The sequence below is a fragment of the Panthera uncia genome (assembly GCF_023721935.1).
Source record: "Panthera uncia isolate 11264 chromosome A1 unlocalized genomic scaffold, Puncia_PCG_1.0 HiC_scaffold_17, whole genome shotgun sequence".
Classification (NCBI taxonomy): domain Eukaryota; kingdom Metazoa; phylum Chordata; class Mammalia; order Carnivora; family Felidae; genus Panthera; species Panthera uncia.
The window spans coordinates 33,608,322-33,633,165 of record NW_026057577.1 but is presented as its reverse complement, the minus strand read 5'-3'; the positions used below and the strand labels follow the sequence as shown (position 1 = coordinate 33,633,165).

Genomic DNA, 24,844 nt, shown 5'->3' with positions numbered 1-24,844 from the left:
TTTATTATAAAACCTAAGAAAATAGTTATAAGTGAGAAATGATTTAAGTTTGTTGATGTTCCTATGGGTCAGAATAGACTAATTTTATTTCCTGTATGATAGAATAACCTTTTGCTCTCCCATGGGGCTCTCCATTTTATAAATGGATTGCCAAGTTATTCTTGGAGAGTATTAACATTTTCAGTGAAATGTAATGGAGGTTTACAAGATAAGGTTATACCACATAAGATTTAGAAGTACAGGTTAAAATCATGTTTATTACCAAGAAATAGTAGTAATTGTAGAGGAAAGGTTTGTGTGTTCAGATAGTATGTTTTTCCCATTTTATGTTTCATTTGAAATCATTCATGACTACAAAAAGCATTCCTATTTGAAACAAGCTACGTGTTGTATTACTTAAGTGTTTTTCTTTATTTTGTTGCCCTTCCTCTTACTCACTTTTGTTTGAAAGCCTTAGGAAAGAATTTACCTCTTGCTAATGAGCAAAGCAGCCTTGAGTATTTGCCCCTAGTTAGGGTTAAGGAAGACAAAGGCAAGCATCCTCTCCCCTTGCCCAGTTAATATCCTCCCTCCTTCTTTGTTTTTATTCCCTATCTGCTTCTGTAGGGGCAGGGCCCAGTTCCCTGGGCAGCCAGGCTTTTGATGAATCAGGAGCGGTAAAAGCTGTTAATACTAAAATTTCATAAAGCTTCAAAGCTAAAATTGAAAAAGAAAGAATGTTTAGACACTGGGAACATATTTTACCTCATTTTACACCTCTCTTTTTCCTTTCTCTCTTCTTTCTTTCTCCCTCCCTTCCTTCCTTCCTTCCCCCCACAACCCCCTCCAAACATTCTATTAGAACCAAGGAACCCTTTTTAATAAAGTCAAAGAATTACTGGAAAAGAGAAGTATTAGGACCAGTGTTTCAATGAATTTTACCACCTATTACAGGATAACTGGGTGTATCATTGCTGTTTCAGCTCTGAGATTCTTCCATTCATTATTAAAACTTGCTATGAAGGGTAGCCTTAAAATTTTAGTGTTGGAAGGGACTTTAAATGTCATCAAGCCCAAACACCCACTCAGTGCAGTAGTTTCTTCTTACATTTGAAGTTTGGAAACATCAGGGGACCATGGGGTGGATGTTGGATAAATGAATGCAGAAGAAGCACAAATTTTGGATTCTACGTATCCTTTAGTAAATTTCAGGATCTTGGAATAGCTAGAGTAGTAGAAAGATTTTATAAAGGGAACGGATATACTAGAAGCTCTGTAACTGAGAGGGAAAAGATTGAAGAAACTGCTGTGTGTTGCTTGGCTCTCTGACAATCATAGTTTCAATTTGTCCTATAAATATTTGCTTAAATTTCTTTACTCTGAGAATGGGGATGGAACAGATAAGGGGACACAAAGGAGAATAAGTATAACGGAGCTGAATTAAGAGAGAAACACCTGGCATTCTTACGTGGAAGCATTCTTATATGGAAGATGGGATATTCCATCCTTGGTGGTGGTTAAGTGGTCCTTAGTCTAGGTGGTAGCGAAGTTGACATTTTAAGGTAGCAGGTAGAGGTAGAATTGATGGTGTTCTGGATTTTTGATTCTGTGATTTATTCCCTGTTTTAGAAATACTGCTGTGTGAAAGCATAGAGTTTGCATTTTCTTCTAAGATTTAACATGCTTTAAGGATCCAACAGAAGATAATTTATAAACTGTCTTTGATCCTGCAGGTCACAGAAAACCAAGGAGTATACCTTGGTTTTGGGCTTACATCTCAGAAAAAGCTGCCTTATGTTTAATTTTTTTTTTTAAGTTTATTTATTTTTGAGGGGAGGTGGGAACAGAGGATCTGGAGCTGGTTCCATGCTAACTGCAGAGAGCCCGATGCAGGGCTACAACGTACAAACCGTGAGATCATGACCTGAGCTGGTTGAATGCTTACCTAGCTGATCCTCCCTGGCACCCCTATGTTTAACTTTTTAAAAAAGCACCAAACTGTTTTCCAAAGTGAGTGTACCATTTTACATCCCCACAAGCAATATAGGAGTTCTAGTTCCTTGCTGACACTTGGTATGATCAGTCTTAAATTAGCCATTTCAGTGAGTATGTGATGGTCCTTCAGTGTGACTTTAATTTGCGTTTGTGTAATGATGTTGAGCATCTTTTCAACTATTTATTTGCTATTTATGTATCTTCACTGAAGTGTCTGTTCAGATTTTTTCCCATTAAAAAAAAATTTTTTTTTAATGTTTATTTTAGAGAAAGAGAGAGAGTGCAAGTGGGGAGGGACAGAGAGACAGGATTGGAAGCAGGGTCTATGTTAACAGCAGAAAACCCAATGTGGTCTTGAACCCATGAACCGTGAGTTCATGACCTGAGCCAAAGTCAGACGCACAACTGACTGAGCCACCCAGCTCTCCCTAAAATTTTTTTATTATTATAGTCTATATGCAAGTAATTTGTTGGATATGTGTTTTGCAGATACATCTTTCTCCTATGATTTGCCGTTTCATTTTTTATTTTTTAACACTGTGGTATGAAAAACAAAAGTATTTAACTTTGATGAAGTCCAGTTTTTAACTTTTTGCTTTTTGTGTCATTTCAAAAATCTGTGCTAAAATCACAGCCCATAAGATTTTCTTCTTGTTTTCTTTTAAAAATTTTATAGATGTAGCTCTTAAGTTCTCTTTTCCACTGTGGGTATGTTAATTATATCCTGCTTATGCTTTTGGGGGGTAAATTTTCATTTGTAGGCAAAGACAGAACCTTTCTGATACTAAGGATTGGGGACCTTTGAGATTCCATTTATCCTGGAGTCATTTTCATCTTAATATGTGGTGGTAGAAAGCTTTTGTTCTCCTGTATGTCCTGTGCTACAGGGTGTATAGTGCCATTCTTCTATCTAAAAATATTAAAGAATGTTTAGCATCTTTTTTTTTTTAAGTTTTAATTTATTTATTCATTTAAGTAATCTTTACACCCAACATGGGGCTCAAACTCACGACCCCAAGATGAAGAGTCAGATGCTCTTCCGACTGAGCCAGCCAGGCGCTCCAGTGTTCATCTTGATAGGTAGGAAGATGAATTCATTCCAGACTGGAAGGACAGGGAGTAATAGTAACAACAACAGTAGCAGTAGTAATAAGGTTTGTTGCATACTTATACACCCCTAGCACTGTGCTAAAGACCTTTAGATTCATTATCTCATTAATCTCTAACTCAATCTTATAAAATAAGTACTGTTGTTATTCCAATTTTATAGGTAATTAAACAGACTCACATCAAGAAACCTGCTTTAGCTTGAAAAACTAGGATTCAGACTGAAGTCTGGCTTATTAAAAAAAAAATTTATTCACCACTTTGTGCTGACATTTTACAAGTGTCCAGTTTTTGCACCTTTAGTATAAAAGAGTATTAACTGCTAGGAATTTACTAGAAAATGTTGGTGGCATCTCTTTAGTCATTTGATGACTGTAGTCTATTAAAACTGGGCTCTCCTCCAGTTCATTTGGTGGGAAAGAAGTACTGGGTTTAGATGGACCAAGTGCAGTGGCTAAATGGCTAGCTAACTGCTTTTTGCATTTAGTGATTTAAACTTTGAAATCATTGCAAGAATTACAATTAAACCTTTCTTAGACATGAAGAAGTAGCTATTTCAGTGCATCACAACCAATCTTTGCTCTGGCTCATGAGTTATTAAGAAGTTGCCAGTTATTATTTTTTTATTTTAATTTTTTTAAATGTTTTATTTATTTTTGAGAGAGAGAGAAAGAGTAAGCAAGCAAGCAAGCAGGTGAGGGGCAGAGAGAGAGGGAGATACAGAATCTGAATCAGGCTCCAGGCTCTGAGCTGTCAGCACAGAGCCGGACATGGGGCTTGAACTCACAAACTGTGAGATCATGACCTGAGCTGAAGTCGGACACTTAACCGACTGAGCGACCCAGGCACCCCACCAGTTGTTATTTTTAAAGGCAACCTTCTATGTAAATGAAATAGCTCTAACAGCATCAGCTATCAGTTGTATGAGTTGTTTAAATTGATTAAAGCAGCAAGTAGTGGTGACAAATGGGAAGGAGGAAGCTGTTGCTAGACTGCTTCCCATAGTTACCTTTTCTATATTTTAGAATAAGCATGTAGTATTCTTAAAATCCTTTCTCTGTAGCCCTGAAACTTGACTGTAAGGATTGTGAATGGTTAATATCTCCAGGATTTCTTCTGAGAGTCTGGGGCCTGCTGATGTTTGTTCTTTAGACCTGGCAGTTATTTGCCTGTGGTTAATAATTAAAACATCGCCACCAAGATCCAGGTACCTGGAACTAGGATTTTCTGTATGACTGCTGGCAAAGAGTAGAGAATAGAGTTTCTCTTATTTGTTTGAATTCGCATGGATCTACTCTGGATCCAAAAGGCTAAAGATCAACAAGTCATGTGGTTGCCCTATCAGGTTCAGTCCTTGCTTTTTAATAGATTGTAATCTCAGTCATGTTAATAGGTGAATGGGTAGGAAAAGCTCAGAGGCTATGAACGTAAGAGTTTAAAAGCTGTAGGATTTTAGGGGTGCCTAGGTGGCTCATTCGATTAAGCATGTGCTCTTGGTTTTGGCTCAGGTCATGATCTCACAGTTCATGGGTTTGAGCCTCATTGGGCTCTGCGCTGGCAGTGTGGACCCTGCTTGGGATTCTCTCTCTCCCTCTCTAAATAAATAAATAAACATTTTTTAAAAAAAAAGGGATTTCAGAGAAGTGAAGGAATTGAGTGGAAAGATTACTGGACTAAGAGAAGACCTAGGTTTCAGAATCTTAGAATGCTGGAGGTTAAAAGGATGCTAAAAATTATTTCATTCAAACCCTTTATTTTATGCATTAAGAAATATGAACCTAGAAAAATGATCTGTCTACATTTATAGCTAGACCTAGGACTAGAACCCCTATCTCCCACTGCCATCGAAGTATTCTTTCCAAATATTCCTGTTTAGTCTGACTTTGCCACAATTAACCCTGTGAACTCTGGGCAAGTCATTCCACTTTTCTTACTCTTTTCTTATAATATTAGAGAGTTAGCATGTAAGATTTCAAAGGTCTGTATTTACATCCCCAATTCTATAATGATCCAGAATAGAATTGTGGACAGTGTTAGTTAACTTCATAGAAGATGGGGGATATGACTAGCCTTGGAAGGAAATACACGGGTTGGTAGAGAAGATTTCATGGTGTGGGGAGCAGTGTGAACAGAGGCTCAGAGGTGCAAGTGTGTGTCTGTGGTAAAGAGAAATGGCCCAGTTATAGCAGTCGAGTATTTATATGGGACATAAATCATTTAAGAAAGGCACACTACTTCATAGAGTTTATTTTATTCCTTTTAAGGGATAAAATAGGTTCTCTTTCTGTAGAAACCTGCAGAAGGCAGGATTGAAAATTAGTGTTTTGTAGTATGTCACGATGCATGTTGATGCAGTTTTTGGCCATGTGAATGTGTTATGGTGACAGGAAATCAGCATATCCAAGAACATGAATAGATAAGTGTTAAGGTTCCAGCAAATCATATCTGCTACTGCGATGGAATTTAGATAGTTAATTTTGTTTCAGTTACAATCCTTGTCCATTTTAACACACCCATCTTTTCAGACTTTTGGAGATAAAGCTAGGTTTAAAAAATATGATTCTCAGCTGGATCTCAAAGCTGTATAGCTAAATAGTGGACTCAGGTAGGAAATGCCATTGTAGGAACAATTAGAACTCTTTAGACCCTACTACTTCTTAAAAGTTGCCTAGTACAGGGGTTCCTGGGTAGCTCAGTTCGTTAAGCGGCCGACTCTTGACTTCAGCTCAGGTAATGATCTCACAGTTGGGTTTGTGAGTTCAAGCCCCACATCAGGCTTTGCACTGACAGTGGGGAGTCTCCTTGGGATTCTCTGTCTCCTGTCTCTGCCTCTCCCCGACTCATGTATGTGCACTTTCTCTCCCCCGATCCCTGCTCTCTCAAAAATAAATAAACTTAAAAAATAAAAAAAGTTCCTTAGTGCAGTATAGGTTTTGATTGCATGCTTATTTGAAGGGTTCTTTAGTCTTTTGTAAATGAAAATAAACATGTGTATATATATATATATGGCCTTCCAAGGCCTGTTATATCCCCTATCTTATAGTATATAATATAGAGAGGAAGGGAAGGAGATATCTTTTTGGGTGGATCTTATTTCCCATCTTGCTTGTGAGGTGCTTAAGCCCTTTGGTGGTATTTCACTCATGTTAGCAATATCCTTTTATGTATTTACTTTTAATGTTAGTCTTGGGAATCTTGGGATCATTTTCAAGGTTCTCTGTTTCTATGGTCTAATGTAGGAGATTGACAGAAACCTTAGTCCTCTCTCACCAAGGTAACTGAGGCAGAGAGAAGCTCTAATGTAACTGTACCTGACCAGAAGAACTCTGTTGAGAAAAGTTTATTATTATTCTCTAGAGATATAATATCTTCAAGTTTTGTGTTTAATGAAGGAACATGTCTATAGGACTAAAAATGTCTGCATTATTTTACATACTTCAGGGCTGCCAACTTATATCATGACGAATGGGAGCAGTATTTGGCCCAGTGCTATAGGGATTGTTAACATAACATTTAAAGCAAGTAATTGGTAAGTCCCTATATTATTTTAATCTATTAGTATCATGGTCTTTCAGGGCTACAGAAAGGTTTACACAGAGTGTTGAGAAAACAAGACAAAGAGGAGTCTTCTAAGTCATTAGGAAATGTCTAAGTCTTCACAAAAAGTGCTAGTGACCTTTTTGTTTTGTTTTGTTTTGTTTTTGTTTGTTTCTTACACTCTTATACTCCTACATAGCTATTCTTCAGTTTCTTCATTTGGCCATAGCAGCAAAGTAGATTGAGACTGTTCTAAAATTATTTCATCATATTTGCATGGGACCTCCAGAGATAATTTTAGTTTTGTTAGTTTTTGTGAAAGATGTGTGTTGGGCTCCCCAGGCATAAAGGCCTCTAGTGATTTCTTGATTCTTGTATTTTAGAAAGATGGGAGTTGGCCTTAGTTGGCAGCTCTTTGCATCCGCCAGGGCTTATTCGTTACTTACTTCTAGGCCCATGGGTGACGTCTGTTTCCTGTGATTGAAACCACAAGAAGAAGTGGTGAGAAGCCACTGTAGGATATGTACTATCAGGCAAGTAGCAGGCATGGAGCTGCCCTCAAAAAGAGCAGTAGTAACTAAGCACAGTCTTTAAGGTCTCAAGAGACCCTAGGAATGTTCTGACCTAGCTTCCTCATCTTAACATGAGGAGGCCGGTGAGGTCTGGAGGTATTAATTTGCTCAAGGTCATGTAATTAGGTGAGCTAGCTTTTAGACTATTCATTTTTCTTTCTCACATTGCTTTGTCATCCCTAATTTTTCTTCTTTTTTAATGTTTATTTATTTTTGAGAGTGAGTGGGGGAGGTGCAGAGAGAGGGGAGACAGAGGATCCAAAGCGGGCTCTGCGCTGACAGCAGAGAGCCTGATGCTGGGATTGAACTCAGAAACTGTGAGATCATGACCTGAGCTGAAGTGCAAGGCTTAACTGACTGAGCCACCCAGGTGCCCCTGTCATCCCTAACTTTTCTCATTGTGCCCTGCCAGAGTGTTTGCTTAAGCAAAGTATGACTAGAGAAGAGTAAATACTGGTGGGCATTTTGAATATGGGAATTGGATGATGTTACTTTGCTTTTAGGTGCTGTGCCATGATTGTTTTTAGGCTTTTTTTTTTTTGAAAAAACATGTATTTTCAAAATAACAGTATCTAAACCCCAAATTTCTACTTTTCATTTTTATTTCACTTAGTATTTGAATATTCTAGTTATTATATCTATGCACATGTTTTTGCAAAGTTGCAATTATAGTTGACACAGGTTTTCTGCTTTTAAAATAATGTATCATAAACATTTTCTAGTTTTCTAATCTAAAAAATGTTACTTTTATTTGAAATGGAAATGTATATTTTATTATAAAAGTGAAACACATATTTCTAAGAAAATATAGATGTGTATAAAAATAAAGTAAAACAATCCCCTACCTTGTTTTCCAGAAATTATAGTTATTTTAAAGTAGATAGAACCAAAAAGAAAAAAACAATGATACATGGAAGTTTCTTTGTAGCCTAAGTACTTTGGCCTGAAATTCTGTATTTGTGTTAGAACATAGTTCCACACTATGAGTACAATTGCTCCAAGTATCAGTTGTACCCTATTTTAACTTTTGCTTGTATTTCTGGTGTTGGAGGAGTAATGAGATTTCGCCTCCTGCTCTCCTGCCCCCCTCCCCTGCAAGATTTTTTCAAAATCAGATCTTACTCTAAATTTGTAGGGGCCCAGAAAATGTTTACTTGGTTTCATAAGATCAAGTCTGGCTTTTTGAGTAGTAGTGTAATTTTGGGATCGGTTAAGCTATTATCAGTAGGCTATGATTATTTCTGTGTATTTAGGAATGACATGAGGACAGAAAAAAAAAAGGTGTAACCATCATTTAGAATTGAAGGACTTGAGAGTGGGATTTAAAATAAGGTGGCTTCATACTTGGTGCCTGTATGTAGAAGTAATATCAGCTGCAGGAACTTCCTGTCAGCCAGGCCTTGGGTGTGTCATACATGTGCTCACCCTTGAGGAAGAGTAGATGTCCTGCTACTCACATCACAACATGGGAGGAGAAGACAGTTGCTACGGAGATTGGGAAACAGCATTCCTGAGTCACTGACTATTTCCAAATGAATGGACAACACCCCCCTTTTAAAGGAGCAATTACAATCTAAGCTCAGGCAGTAAAGAGAGAGACCCAGTAAGAAAGTGAAGTATTTGGAACTGGAGAAATGTGTTGAAATTTTAGAAAAACAGGTTAACATTATTGTTTTCTAATCAGGTTTCCCCCATCATCTAAAAGTTGAGTGTTCCTATGAAAACTTTCATAAGTCAAAATGGCATAAAGCAAAGAAGCACTTACCATTAATTTATAGGGAAGATTTTTCGAGCATTCCTAAAAATAACCTCTCTTAGGCTTTTCTGATACCTCAGGTCACATCTTGCTAACGGATGCACAAAACAAATGGAGATTAAACATGGATGCTTACAGACACCGTTCAAAGCGCTGGTGGCCTGATGCTGAGATGCTGAGTGTGGCTGTGCTTGGGGTGCCCTGCCTCTCTTAAAATGCTTGCTAGAAAACAAACGCTGAATGCTATTTTCACTTTTCACCTTTTTTGGTAAAAGCGAAAATCTCTTTTGGATTTCTTTTGGTTAGCAAAAACAGGTACTTATATAGGTCTTTCATAAAAGCGAGGTGGCCTAATATGAACTTTTGAAAAGTGGGGGATACCTGTGTGCATTCACAAGTTTTATCAGAACCTTAGGATGTTTGAAAGGGAAGACTTGCTTACTGATATCTCGCCAGATGACAGACTATATGTGCACTTCCTTCCTGACAGCAAAAGAGGTGGTCATGTCTGCCACACATTGTGACACTGGTAGGAAACTAAGACTTCCAGAATCTGAGCACTTTCTCTGTTGGCAGCTTGTTTTCCCAGCCCATGGGTGGTTCACAGTGCACGGGGCTGCCAGTTTGTTTGGATGGGCTTGTAGGAGGAATGCTATGTTCCCAGCCTGGCTTCCACCTGTCTGCTGAGCTGGAATAGTGAAACCTGAGTGGACTTGCCTTCTTTTCTCCAGGCTATCAGCTATCTAGGATGCAGGCTATGCCAGTCCCAGGCTTCAAAATGAGCTAAGCAGTAGGCAGAATGTTGCCTTCTCCTTTTCCCCAAGAGGCTTGCCTTCTTGAACTAACAAGAGGACTATCAGAATGCATTTTGGACCTGTCAGAGGACTGAATCCTAATGTTAAAGATAGTTTTTCCCTCATTTTAATCACAGTTGGGTGAAAGCAGACCCTGATTTAGACAGTTGTGGGGATATTGAGTTGGTTGCTTTGCATTTGTAGGTAAATTGCTTCAAATTTATAACTAAATTAATGAAACGGGGAATGATTAGTTACCCAGTACTCTTTTTAGGACAATTCTAACTTGTGCTTGACTGGTGCTACTGCCTGGAATCTTTTAGGGCTCCCTGGGTAGTATCACTAAAAAGATACTGCTTCTGGAAGACAGGGGTAGATTGAAAGAACGGTCTTAATTAGGAATACAAGATCTTGGACTCTCCTGTGTTCCTTTTGTTTCTTGTATGCATTTTAACAAGTTACCTGTTCAATTGTGAGTTTTAGCTGTGGGGCTGCCGAGGCAGAATGAAACTAACTGGGTGAGCTGCTAAAGTGTTAGTCCTTGAGCAGTTTTTGCTTAGAGATCGTGGAGAACATTGAGTGAGCCATCTCCATTTCTGGGGACTGCCAGTAATCTTGAGGTTTCTTTCCCTTAAACCTATTTAACTTAAGAGTGTTCAGTTAGCTTTATAGTTGATGGTTTCCAATTCTTGGTCCTTTTTGTGCTTTGCTTTTAGTCTTCTTTTTCTTGGAGATACCCTTTTTGCATTATTTTCTTTTGTGAAGTGGGTGCTCCAGTTCTACACAACTCCTGTTGAAGCTTTTGGCATCGATTAATAGTGATGTCAGAATCTAGTTTGTTTCTCTGTAAATGGTAGATGAGATACTTAATTCATTGTCATCTTTGAGCCATTCTTGAAAATCGAAGGGAAAGTTCTTCTCTACATTTGAAGATATTACCCATAATTTCTTTCTGTCTAGTTCTGATTGACTTCTGTATGAGAAGTGAAAATTGAGGAAGGGAGACTGAAAAGTTTCATTGGTTCCATCCTCATATCTCATTTAACTTTTACAAAGCACTTTGCAAAACAAATTGCTTTCCATCCATTTTATGTCTTATTCTTCATACCATTCCTATGAGATGACACAGTCCTAAGGATAAGACTGAAACAGAGATTAAAAGAAAAGCTTACCCAGCCTTTACTGTTTGTTAGTGGAAATGTGGCAAATTTTGCGGCCATGCTGGAGGGGTGTTCACTGGTAATTGAATTCAAGTGCACTTTATAACCTTCTGTTGCCTAAGGAACTATCCTGAGGAACTGGATGTCATTACCATGATAGAATAAAGAGATGAGTCAGAGCCATACCATGCTCCGTATGATTCTGAATGACCTATACCTTACCTGATCCTTCCTGGGTAGGTAGATGAGGATTTGGAAGAAAATTCTTGTTGGCTGTAGTGACACTTGCCATTTTACCTGTAGGTAGCCTGTGTCTTAGGGCTTCTTACTTTTCTTTTTTTTTTTTTTTAATTTTTTTTTTTTTAACGTTTATTTATTTTTGAGACAGAGAGAGAGCATGAACAGGGGAGGAGCAGAGCAGAGAGAGAGGGAGACACAGAATCTGAAACAGGCTCCAGGCTCTGAGCTGTCAGCACAGAGCCCGATGCGGGGCTCGAACTCACGGACAGTGAGATCATGACCTGAGCCGAAGTCGGACACTTAACCGACCAAGCCACCCAGGCGCCCCTAGGGCTGGGGGTCTTCTTACTTTTCAAAGGAAGTGGAAGACTCCCTCGGTCACATGTGTCCCATAATTGGATAGTTTCCCCAAGGACAACTCAAAATGTGTCATGTGTCATGCATCAGTCAGCATCCCCTGTGCTCATTTATAGGGAAGGATGTTACTCTTGAAGGTGTGGTTTCATAGTTTACTGAGCTGTCCATAACAATCACAGACTTTGACTTGAAATATTTCCTCAGTTTGCCCAATTTGAATAAAGGAATTAATGAATGAATGTACTGTGGTTAGGATGATGCTCCTAAGCCTGTAGTGATGATAATTCTTAAAACACTTACTAAATATTGGGCATATGATATGAACAAGATAAGGGTTTCTCCCCCAAGCAACTTACAATCTGGTCCACAGAAACAGTTACAATAAACAGTCTGATTGAAAATATTGAGAGCCTGGCCTTGGTAAGTCCTTTCGTTCCTTTTGTGAAGTGATGGACTGTGGCTAAGTGTATAGTTTATAGATGAGGAATAGCTTTTTCCTTGTGTTGTTGGAGCAGTGTCAACTAGTCCAGTCTTCAGGTGTGTATTTTAAAATAGGTCTTTCTGTAGTAAGAACAGCATAATTGCCTTTACAGAATGATCTGTCATCATTCCATTTTATATCTCATAGTTCCCAAGTGGTGTGTGTGTCTGGTTTTGCTTTGTTTTTAATAAATAGGGGAACTGAAGCATGAAGAATTAAAGTGATTTGCTCAAAATCATACTTCTAGTTTTTTAGGATGCTAGAAATAAATCAGGACTCAGGTCTTTTTCCATTAGCCAAAGTTCTAGATAAATTGTGGATTTTGTCATTTTGTTTAACGTGTTAGTTTCCTACTGCTCCGTAAGAAACTCAGCAGTTTAAAGCAAAACCTACTTACTAGCTCACAGTTCCATTCGTCAGAAGTCCAGTATGAATAGTGTGGTTGCATTCTCAGAGTATCAGAGGGCTGAAGTCAAGGTATGTCAGTCAGCTGGGCCAGTTCAAATCTGTAGTCACTGGGGGAAAATCTGCTTCCAGGCTCATTCAGGTGTTGGCCAAATTCAGTTTCTTGGAGTTGTAGAGCTGAGGTCCCTGTTTCTTTGTTGGCTCTCAGCTACTAGAAGCTGCCTGTAGTCGTTTGGCCCCCTTCATGCTCAAGCCAGAAATGACACGATGAATCCTTGTGTCTCTAACATCTCACCTCACATTTAAAGGCCATGTGTGATTGGGTCAGGCTGTGCAGATTATTTCCCTTTCTTAGTAGTCAATTGTGCTGAATAATACAACCTCGGCACAGTACAGTCCTCGTGGTCATTATACAGGGTGCATATGTCACGCTAGGAATCCTGGGGGACATCTTAGAGTTTTACCTATCCCTGTAAACATTTCCCTTAGACTATATTAGACAGCTCCTGAGCAAGGGTGGATGTCAGAAGAGGAAGAGGTATGAATTGACTGTACTGAGGCAGTTAGTGAATTGCTTTGTGATAATAGGTTTTATAAGAAAACCTGTAGTTCCCAGGGATCCTGGGCCTCTTAGAATCCTTACACTTTGGGGGCCAAACCCATTCAGCTGTAGTGTTCTGGTGATAGTCATGTAGCCAAGAGCCCAAATGTAGTTGTAGTTGTCTGGTTAGCCTGTCAGTTAGCCTGAATAATTTTTTTTTAAGTAGAGGGAGAGTAGTGGAAGAATGGGCAAAATGGGTGAAGAAGATTACAAATTTGCAGTTCTAAAATAAGTCATGGGGATAAAAAGTATAGTGTGGGGAATACAGTCAGTACTGTACTACTTTAGTGAGCATTTTATGATGTATATAATTGTTGAGTCACTGTGTTGTGCACCTGAAACTAATACTGTGTATCAACTATACTTTAATTACAATTTTTAAAAAATTAAGTTAGCCTGAACAAAGCATTTAGAAAGTACTGAGGTATAGGCTTGCAGTTGTGGGTTTGCATTTACCTGTATGCAAGCCACATGGTTCATGGGATTAACATCCATGATGAACTGTTCCTGTGAAGCACAATGGTGGAAATGAGAAACACTTTATGCTATGTAATGTACTCTGTTCAAAGTAAAGTTTAATCTTTAAATTTTTTTTTAATGTTTATTCCTTTTTGAAAGAGAGAGATAGAGCACAAGCAGGGGTGGGGCGGAGAGAAAGGGGGACACAGAATTTGAAGCAGGCTTCAGGCTCTGAGCTGTCAGCACCAGAGCCCGACGCTCGGCTTGAACTCACGAACCGAGAGATCATGCATGACCTGAGCTGAAGTCAGACTCTCAACCGACTGAGCCACCCAGGGGCCCCACAGTAAAGTTTAATCTTAATCTCTTATTAGATCTCTGCTAACCTCTCTGCTGCTAAGACGCTACCTAATTGCTTTTTGTTTGGCTACATGAACATCTTATGCCAAGAGACCATCCTTAATTGTTTGAGAATTCTATGCCCTTTTTCTGATGAGTGAGAAAAGTTAAAAATTCAGGAAATTGGATAGAGGTCAGTCTCTCCAATGCTTTTTGTATATCCTTGAGTTTAAAAAATTGCCAGTTCTGTTGCTAGGCAAACAAACAAAGGGAAACTCTGTCTAAAAGACTGCCATGTTTAGTCCCATACACCTGCTTTTTAAAAACTGAAGTGGGGCCCCTGGGTGGCTCAGTCGGTTGAGCGTCCGACTTCGGCTCAGGTCATGATCTCGTGGTCCGTGAGTTCGAGCCCCGCATCGGGCTCTGTGCTGACTGCTCGGAGCCTGGAGCCTGTTTCGGATTCTGTGTCTCCCTCTCTCTCTGACCCTCCCCCGTTCATGCTCTGTCTCTCTCTGTCTCAAAAATAAATAAACGTTAAAAAAATTAAAAAAATAAATAAATAAAAACTGAAGAGTTAATAGATACAACCACTACAACAATAAATCCAGTATGGAAGATAAGTTGTATAGTTCATTTGCATTTATTATAATGATTGATCAGGGTATGTTTCATAGTCATTAAGTCATTTGATTAGTTTGGCCCATACAGCATACCTTGGGATCTTTGGACTTTTTTGTTTTTGGTTTCTTATAGAAACCAAACTGTAAAATGTCTAGGAAGTTTCTTATTTCCTGTAGATGATAACCAAAAGATTTATCTTACCACATATAACATTAGGATGTGGTGAGTGAATCAGAGCCTTGAATTACTCTTTGAAAGGGATGGTGAGGGGACAGCTTTTCATCTCAGTACCCAGGTACCCAGCCAAATATATTTATTTTATTTTTTAAGTATATTTATTTTTGATGCTATTGCTTTTGATGCGGTACACCTTTGAGCAATTTTTGTTGCTTTAAATAAGATTTAATAACACTGAGTATCTTTTAGAGAAGTGAAGGTCATTTTAGTAAATGCAATTTTGTTGAGCTCTTTTCTGGTACCACCTAATGACCTTTAGAAATTTATTTCCTCACCTAATTCTGTTGAATAAGTTTCTATGGAATATTTTTTTTTTTAACTCCATTTAATTTTATTTATATAAGTAATCTCTATACCCAACTTCAGGTTCAAACTCACAACCCCAAGATCAAGAGTCACATGCTGTACTGATTGAGCCAGCTAGGTACCCCTTTTTTACTCCTATTTTTTTCTTTAATTTTTTTAATGTTTATTTATTTTGAGAGAGAGAGAGCGCGCTAGTGGGGGAGGGCAGAGAGAGAGGAAGACACAGAATCTGAAGCAGGCTCCAGGCTGTCAGCACAAAGCCTGATGTGGGGCTCAAACTCACAAACTGTGAGATCATGACCTGAGCCAAAGTCGGATGCCCAACTGACTGAGCCACCCAGGTGCCCCTTATCCTTTTTAAAATAAAATGCTTTATGCTGTTAAACAACAACATTCACCTGAATAATTCGAAGATCATATTAGCTTTTTTCAGTTATTCTTGAATTGGGTCACATCCCATCTGGCAAATCAGGAGCTCTGAGGAGCTGTGCAAAATGGAAGCCTTTTATAGGCAAAAGGTAGTGGAAAAAGGAAGTGTCTAACAAAGAGTGGATTGTTTCAAGCAAGGTAACCTTCTTTGGGGGAGGCAGGGGGCCTATGGTGCATATTACCTCACTAGTGCTGATCACATAATTCCAGATTAACTGGTTAAAGGTGACATTCCTGGGAGAGGCTGAAACTACACTTAGATTAGATATTAAGCCTTGTTTTGCTGATGTGGGGCTTAGTACAAGTGACTCCATTTTGGTCCAGTTGTCTCTTTTTTTTCTTAATGCTTCTATCAGTAATTGAATAAATGAAAGATGATTATAGAACTTGAGTAACAAAAACCTACTCTGTATGTGTAAATGACAGTATTGCCACTGTTAGCTACATGGAAGCTCCCAGAGAAGATAAACGGAGTACCTGGACTCATAGTCTGACTTTAGATTCTCTCAAGAGTTTACAGTGGCTCCTTATGAGGGTATCACTGGGCCAAGCCTAGAGAACATAGAACTCACCATAGTTGAACATCTGGCTAGGCTGCAGTGAGGGTCCAATACTAGATGTCCGACAAGAATATGGTCAGGGGAGTCCAGTGCTCTGTATTTTCTATTTATCAGCTTACCATGGCTAACCTTAGCTCTTCTGGAAAAGTCAAAGTAGAAAAACTCTGTGGGGTGGAATGAGTGTCCTTGAGGTCCTGGAAGTAGAGCGAGGAAGGAAGTGAAGAAGTTATTAACATATGGTTCCAATAAGCCAAGAATCTGGCTGGGTCACTTCACCAGCTATTGTCATTTTAAAAGCCCAGAACAAAAGTGGCTGATGGTGATGGCAGTATTGGAGGGTTTGACTCAGTTCTCATAGTTCCCTTTTAATTGTGCTGTCTGACAAAAGAGTCGGCTCCAATCTTTACCCTAGAGATTTCATTCCCCTCTTTCATGTGTTTCAAGTCTTCTCCTTCTTGGTTTATTCCCTCATTTTGGTGGAGCATATCCTGCAGTAGCTTCCTGAGTTGTATAGGGACAAATTTTGAAAGCTCAAGCTTCTGAAAATGTCTATTCTGAACTCAAAATTTGATTGCTTTGTTGGGTATAGAATTCTCAGTTCAAAATTATTTTTCTTCGTGTTTTTAAAGGCCTTGTTCTGTTGTCATTTAGCTTTTCATGTATTTTTTTAAAAAAATCTAAATCTGTTCTGGTTACCTTATATATCATCAAATTTTCACCCTTTCTGTCAAGTGTTATAGAATGTTCTTTGTATTTAGTGTTTTGAAATTTCACTGTAATATTGCCTTTTTGTGGTCTATTTTTGTCCTTTGTTCTGGAGACGTATCCTTGGGTACTGGGAAATATTATTGCATTATTTCTTGGGTAACTTGCTTCCCTCTTTTCTCCTATTATTTGCGTATTGGGCCTTCCAAACTGATCTTACCTTTCCTCTCTTATTTTTCCATCTCTGTCTTTTTGCTCTACTTTTTGGGAGAATTCCTCAGTTTTTATCTTCCCATCCTGTTGAGCTTTCTCTTGAGTTTCTGTTCTGTTTTCAACTTCTATGTGTTCTTTTTCCTCTGAATGTTTCTTAAAATGGCATTATGTTATCTTTTGTGGATATTAGTGATTTTGAAAATCTTTTTGCATAGTCTATATATGACAAGCAGCACCCCCCCCCCCTTTTTTTATGTCTTGCATTAGTGGCTTTTCTCAAATGTCCAATAACCTGGGTTGTCTGCTAATGTTTAAGAATGAGGGACTAACAAACTGATTGGAAACTGTAGACGAACTGGTTTGTTAAGTGTGCACTTTATGGTAGAACAACTTTGTCCAGTAGAGATACAATGTGAGTTCTGTATGTATCAGATTTTCTGGCAGCTACAGAAAAAGGCATAAAGAAAAAAAAAAAAAAAAGAAACATGTGAAATTAATTGTAATAATATTAGTTTATGTAATCCAATGTATAAAAATATTTCAATAGGTAGTAAACATGAAATTATTGAGATGTTTTATATTTTGTTTTTAGTATTAAGTTGTTGGACTCCAGTGTTTGTTTTACATTTATATATAGTACATCTCAATTTAGATGTTAAATTTTCATAAAAAGTAGTTGAGGTAAATTTAGACTTTATAAATTTTACAGGTCAAAGTAGATTCACATACTCAGGATATTCCAAACATACTTAAGTTTAACATTAACAATAAAATACAAATTTTTAAATTTAAATTTATTTAAAGTTAAATAAAATTTAAAATTCTTCCCTCAGGCATACTAATGACATTAAAAGTGCTAAGTTATTACATGTGGGTAGTAGCTACCATATTAGATTGCAGAGTTACAGAGTGATCTACTTGGACTGTGTCAGGAGTTTTAGGTCATTTTTTCAATTCCCAGACAAGAGTCTACCAATTTACCACCTCAGTGGTAAGGGCCATGCTGCTGGGGTTCTGAGAAACTTTAAGGGGGAAGGTGCTAGGTGTCTTAGTAGGTAATATGCATAGATTTGCTTACTCTTCTTTTTGGTATAGTATTCCTGCCCACAACTGTGCCTCGCATCTCCCAGTCACAGACCCTATTTTACTTTCTTGTAAGAATAAAACTTCCAGGGACACCTGAGTGGCGCTATTTGGTGTCAGACTCTTGATCTTGCAGTTGGTGGGATCCAGCCCTTCATCGGGCTCCAAGCTAATGATATTGTGCAAAGCCTGCTTGGGATTCTATCTCTCTCCTCAACTGCTCCCTCTCGCATGCATGGGCACACGCTCTCTCTCAAAATCAATAAATGAACCTAAAAAAAAAAAAAAAAAAGAATATACTTCTTTCTGCTGGAGTAAGGGAGGGTACTCTCCCAGTGGTATGGGCCAGGAGGACTGGGGCAGTGGGGGAGGGAGGATCTACCTGTAGATCCAAGTGCTTCTTAAACAGCTTCCAACCAGTCCTCCTATTTTTAGCCTATCCCTTCCAACTCCCATTTCCATAGGTTCCTGGGGCTGCTAAATCTTGAACCTTTTGAGGACCTTTAAATATAGTTCGGCTTGGTTATTGGCTTTTCCTACTTTTAGTTTAGGATTCAGCTGTCTTAGGCCTGCTGGGTTTACTGCTTGTCCTATTTATTCACAGCCTCAAAACTTGTTTGCCCTTGTGCTTTTTTCATTCTTCCAACCTTGTAGGCTCTTGCTTTCATCATTGTTATCTTTCCAAAAATTCTTTTTCCGTAGATTCAGAAGGGTTTCAAGAAGGGTCAAGACATTAGGTACTTTTATCTAGTAGTTCCTGTTAATCTGTATTCATGAGCAAACTTGGATATTATAAAAGGTTTCACTTAGTATCTATGCTTCTTCCAATATTTGTGTTTATAGTTAAAGGCTTTAGGGGAAGACTCAGTAGGAAGGACAGGAAGATAAAGTAGTGAGTGCCAACAGGCTAGGACAGCGAGAGTTTGGTTGGGGGCAGAAGAGAATTGACAGCAAGCAAGGAGAATTTTGAGAGGAGAGGCATTTAGAGGCAGGTAGGTTGATTAGAGAACCTAATGAAAAAGCTTGGACGTTTGAGGTGTTAGCCACAAATATAGCTCCAGCAGCATTTATCTTCCTGGACTTCACTACCTTTAGTCATTTATGCTTTTTATGATCTGGAAATTTCTCATTTTGTATCTCAGAATCCACAAAACAACTAATGATACAATGAAAACACTGAGCAAAGCTTACTGTTTGTAAACACTGTATACATAGGACTTGTAAGGAAAACACACATAGTTTTAAGTCAATAAACAGTACACCCTCAATATAGTGTAGGAGCAGGTTCCATTTCAGTAATTGAATTGAGCTTGCTATTTGGGTGTTCTGTTGGGTTTTGAAACTGAATTTTGTCTGTAGGGTGATTCGCTTTCCTGGTAGTTGCTGCCCTCTGTTGGAAATTTTGAGGAAATACAACTTTGATCCTGCATGCATCATTTTTGCTCTCCTTACTCAAACTGACCACTAAAATATGGTTAATTTTTTAAGTAAGTAAATCTGTTTCTAATGTACCAAGGAAAGCAAGGGAAAGTGGTATCTTTCTTTTTATGAAAAGTTATATTTACTTTGATATCAAAGGCAAGAGTTAGTGGGCATTAAGTGGGACCAAGACACAAGAATTTGGAGAATGCAAAGATTTTTGGGCTTCGGAATCTGGAGACTAAAGTTCATTCCCAGCCTGTTGCTGGTCATGTGACTTCCATGATTTACTCTACCTGTCTAGGCTTCAGTTTTTTCATTGACACAGTGAATAGATTTGAGAGCTTCTTCCGGGTTTGGTATTTTAGGAAAGCAGCCCCAGGTGGTGGTATTTGTTCATAGGAAATATAATGACTGAGTCTCAGGCTCTGCCCTGAAGGAACTTAGTCTGGAAAGGGGTAGAGGAGACAGTCAAGAGACAATTGTAATCCACAAGTAGTGCTGTGAGACAGTCAAGTACCTATTACTGTGGAAACATAAGGAGAAGCACTTGTCCAATTAGAGGAGGTATCATCCTGCAGGGCCTGTTTGATTTAGCTTTGAGAGCACAGTCTAGACTGAGGGAAGGAGCAGCCTAGGGAAAGTCTGGGGTGGTGAGACCGCATGATCTATTTGTGGACCTGCAACTAGTTTGGGATGCGAGGGTTTGCAAGAGATGAGGGGGAGAATCCAGGAAGGAATGTCCTATTCCACGGTAAGGAATTTGGATTTTAACCTGAGGGTAGTAGTAGGGAGCCATTGGAGTGTTTTAAATGAGGAAATACCATGGACACCGTGTCATTTTAGAAAGATTACTCTTGGATGTAATATGGATAATGTATTTAGTGTTGGGTAGACAGGACTGGAGGCAGGGAGATCAGTTAGGAAGCTGTTACAGTAAGTCAAGCAGGAGATAATAATTCTGTAAACTTACATAGCGTTAGTAGGGATGAGCAGAAAGGAAATAAAGTCTGTAGGCAGAAGGAACAAGTTGCTGGTTTCCTTTCTCTAACTTTAACCTGTAGCTGTGAGCAATCCAGCTGGCACTGTTTCATTAGACCCAAGTTCTGTTACCTGTGTTACATCCGTCCCAGAATTGTTGGGGTTATTGATTGGTTCTGAGGAACATTTTGAGTTTGGAGGACCAGATCTTAGAAGCAACTGCTCTAGGTGCAAATAAGTTTAACCGTGGCTGTGGCAACCTAAATTGTACATCCTCATCCTTTTTGTAGCTTGTTTTCGCAAGTGCCAGGTAGTAACTAAGGGTGGTGACAAAAGGAACTGTTAGTCTCCTTGGGTGTTGCTGTCTGCCTCACCATCCTTCTATCTTCAGTCCCTAGTTAACAGCACACATAAAGTAACTTTAAACTCCATTGATTCTGAGCAAGGTTCTTAACAGCTTCAGGTATGTGATTAGCACTCAGTCAGTGGAAGCTTGACCTCCTCTGGACCATGGTGGGAAAAGTTAAGATTCACAGTTTACACTGGATTTAACTGACTTAATAACATGAGCAAAAAGAAATAATGGTTTAAAATTAAGTATTAGGGCAAAGAATTCCTACTTTACCACCCTGCTTGTTCCCTTTTCTCTTTCTTTCTTTCTTTCTTTCTTTCTTTCTTTCTTTCTTTCTAAGTATGGCATGTACATAGAAGAGAACATAAAATGTAGAATAATGAAACCAAGTAGAATATTGTGAGCCCCTTAGAAGCCCCCTTTTCCCCTTCTGCAGTCACACCTCACCCACTCACCCCAAGTAAGCACTGTTTTGACATTTGTGATCATCATTCCTTTCATAATTTTACATTCTAAATAATATAGTGTCCATGTTTTTAAACTGCATATAAATGAAATAAGTTCAATTTTAATGTTTGTAAGTAGCTCTGAGTTCATTTAATTTTTCTGTATAATTGTTCTCCACAGATACATGGTATCTGTTCTACTCTTGATGGCTCTTGGGATTGTTCTCTGTTTTAGGTACTCTGGTGTTGCTGTGAACATTCTTGTTATACACATCCTGGTACATACATACAAGTTTCTGCAGGGTAGATTTATAGAAATTGATGAGTTGTACATACACATATTTAACTTCACTAGATGATGCCTTGCTGGTTTCCAAAGTGGCCAGAGCAATTTACATTACCACTAACAGAGTGTGAGAGCTCCCGCTCCTCTACAGCTAGACAGACATGAAAATGTTTGCCCATCTTAAGAGTGGGAAGCATTATCATTGTGGTTTTAGTTGGCATGTCCTTGTTTACTAATAGAGTTGAGTATGTTTCATAGGTGTATTGGTCATCAGATTGAGTCTGTGCAGGTCTTTACTCCCCCCCCCCCCCGCCCCCAAGGTATCAGGTATTAGTGACCTTAAAACTCTTGATGCCTCTTAGCTAAGGGAATGTGCTAAGGAACACTTGGCTGAAATCTTTTAGTTTGTGGAAAGCAACTTAGATCCTTTTACCTTATTCTTTTTTCCCCCAATCCATCTGGTATTTGGGACATTTCCTGGAATTTCACTGATCTATCTTCTCTTTCTTCTCCCTCCGTTTTCCTGTTTCCTAGACTCTGAAGCGGCTCATGGCAGATGAGGTAAGGAAATTTTGTTCAGCATGTGCATGTTCTACCTCATTTCCTCCACTGTGATACTTACCAGTTGTCATAACTTTGACTTTCTATAACTTGAAATGGTGATACTGGCTCTATTCTCAGATCCTCCCAAAGCTTTTCCCTAACTCTTTGCTCTGTGTTTGGCCCATTGCATGCATTTCCCTGGGACATTCATTGGTTTCCAAGGGTAGGCACGTTCTTTAAATTCATAACTGACTTGCAGTCTGGATGCAACCCCTATCACTTGAAGTCCCCCAGTGCTTGCAGATACTTAACTTTTATTTTCAAACAGGTGGAGCGAACAAACTGCAGCTTATTGGTGGCTCTTTGATTTGAGCATCTGTACTTGAGTTTTGGGGAATGGTTCATGAATCTTTGGTTGGCAGAGAGGTGGCTTATATATCCCTAAAGTACACTATATTCTTTTCTGTCAGTTCAGTGCTGCTAGAGGGCTTAGAAATGGTCAGAGAGCTCAAGAACAAAGTTTTCTCATTTTAGAGAGGTTTCAAATCTTAATACTTCAGATCTCTTATCTTTGGATGAAAGTGAGAGTACAGAGTCAGTATACTAAATTAGATGTCAGAGTTCTTGTTTTCATGTCAGAAGATATTTTTTAAAGTTTATTTTAAGAGACAGAGAGGGAGAGAGAGAGAATGAGCAGGGGAAGGCCGAGGGAGGGGGAGGGGGAGAGGGAGAGGGAGAGGGAGAGGGAGAGGGAGAGGGATAGAGAGAGAGAGAGAGAGAATTCCAAGCAGGCTCTGCACTTTCAGCGCAGAGCACAACATGGGGCTTGAGATCATGACCTGAGCCGAAGCCAAGAGTTGGACACTTAACCGACTGAGCCACCCAGGTACCGCCATGTCAGAAGACCCTCGAAGTGCCCACAAACCAGAGGAACCTTGCACATATAAGAAGCTAGAGTTTGGCTACTTGATGTGTGGATTGTTGTGTAAATGAAAATGTATAACTGTTAATACTTTTTTCTTTTTCTCAGCTGGAGAGATTTACCAGCATGAGAATTAAAAAGGAGAAGGAAAAGCCCAATTCTGCTCATAGAAATTCTTCTGCAGCATATGGGGATGATCCCACAGCACAGTCATTGCAAGATGTTTCAGACGAGCAAGTTCTAGTACTCTTTGAACAGATGCTGGTAAGTTTCCCACCCCAAAACATTGCTTTTTTTCTGAAAATGCATTTGTGGGCATGGTTGGTACTCTTTTGGGCATGATCTCCCTTAATGAGCCCCTTTTTTACCCGAAGTATTTGTTTATTTTGAGAGAGCGTGGGAGAAGGAGAGGGAGGGGCAGAGAGGGAACGTGAGAAACAATCCCAAGTAGGCTCTGTGCTGACAGCACAGGCTTGATCCTACAACTGCAAGATCATGACCTGAGCTGAAATCAAGAGTCTGACACTTAACTGAGCTACCCAGGCACCCCCTACTCACTTAATTAGCCCTTAATTAGAAAAGGTCCAGGCTTGACAGAGAACTTTTTTTTTTAATGTTTATTTTTGACAGAGAGCGACAGAGTGCAGATGGGGGGGGGGGCGGGGGGAGGGGGACGGACAGAATCCGAAGCAGGCTCCAGGCTGTGAGGTGTCAGCACAGAGCCTGACATGGGGCTCAAACTCATGAACTGCAAGATCATGACCTGAGCCAAAGTCAGACACTTAACCAACTGAGCCACCCAGGCACCCCTTAGTTTTTTTTCAAATGTTTGTTTATTTTTGAGAGAGAGGGAGAGAGAGACCAAGCGTGATTAGGGGAGGGAGCAGAGAGAGAGGGCAGAGAGAGAGGGAGCCACAGAATCCAAAGCAGGCTCCATGCTGTGAGGTGTCAGCACAGAGCCCAGCGTGGGGCTTGGACTCACAGACTGCACAATCATGACCTGAACTGAGCCACCCAGGCGCCCCAACAGAGAGGTTCTTATTAGCAGTCCTATTAACAAAGGGACTAAATTTATAAGCACCCATCCATAAGATTGGAATTGATGAGTTAGGCTTGGAAATATCTGATTAGTGACCACCTCCTTAATGTCCTGCCCAGCATTGTGTTAGCCACAAAGACATAAGGTGAGTGCACCAACTCATGGGGTAGTGTGGAGACTACCTTTGGGTTAGCCAGGGTGGGTAAAGTTTCACAAAGAATCTTATAGAAGAGACTGAGTAATGGAAAGGCATAATTTGCTGAACGTCTTCTATTTAGTGGTGAATCTGGAAAGAGAAATCTGATGCTACAATTACTAGAAGACCTTTAAAGATTATGGTTGAAGCCAGTTGAGTAATGAAGTACACAAGGATGTGACTTAATTTCCTGTCCTCAGTGAGGAACACTGAAGAGGACACTCAGTGAATGTCCACTAGCGCTCAGTCTTGAAAAGTTTTGAGTACTTGTTTATAAGGTTTCATAAGACCTGTATATTGCCTGGATATAGGATTTCAGATTCAAATAGAGACTAGCGGCAGACCTCATTTAATTGAGAGCATGGTCTTAAAATTCTTAACACAGGGCCTGGTATATAGTAAACACTCAGCCAGCACTATTATTCTTTTTTCAGTAAAAGCTTTTAGTTTGTCTCTTAATCCAAGTGCTGTATGAGCCTAACACAATCTCTTGGGTTTGGACTGCCAATTTACATGTCTTTGGGGGCCAGGGAGTTGGCAGGAATAAGTTAGACCAGATAGCAGATGATGAAAAGGAGTGAGGACTGTAGTCGGATGCAGAAGGACTTTCGGCCTGTTAGGAAGGCCAGCCGTGATTCAGTGGCAGTGGGCTCTGTAGCACTCCAGTTGGAAATGCCAGTAGTGCCAGATACTTGTATTTTCTAAGGAAGCCAGAAATCTTCAA

General features: G+C 39.4%; 1 protein-coding gene across 2 annotated transcripts in view; it reads left to right on the top strand.

Annotated features, from left to right (window-relative positions):
* The window catches only part of DIAPH1 (diaphanous related formin 1), a 103,748-nt gene that overhangs the window by 4,370 nt on the left and 74,534 nt on the right, over positions 1-24,844 (top strand). The window contains exons 2-3 of one of the 2 annotated variants that reach the window (XM_049648525.1): positions 21,955-21,981; positions 22,994-23,149. In XM_049648525.1, the coding sequence (XP_049504482.1) occupies positions 21,955-21,981; positions 22,994-23,149 (183 nt within the window). The remainder of the gene's footprint in view (positions 1-21,954; positions 21,982-22,993; positions 23,150-24,844) is intronic. The other variant, XM_049648526.1, reaches the window with a different exon arrangement.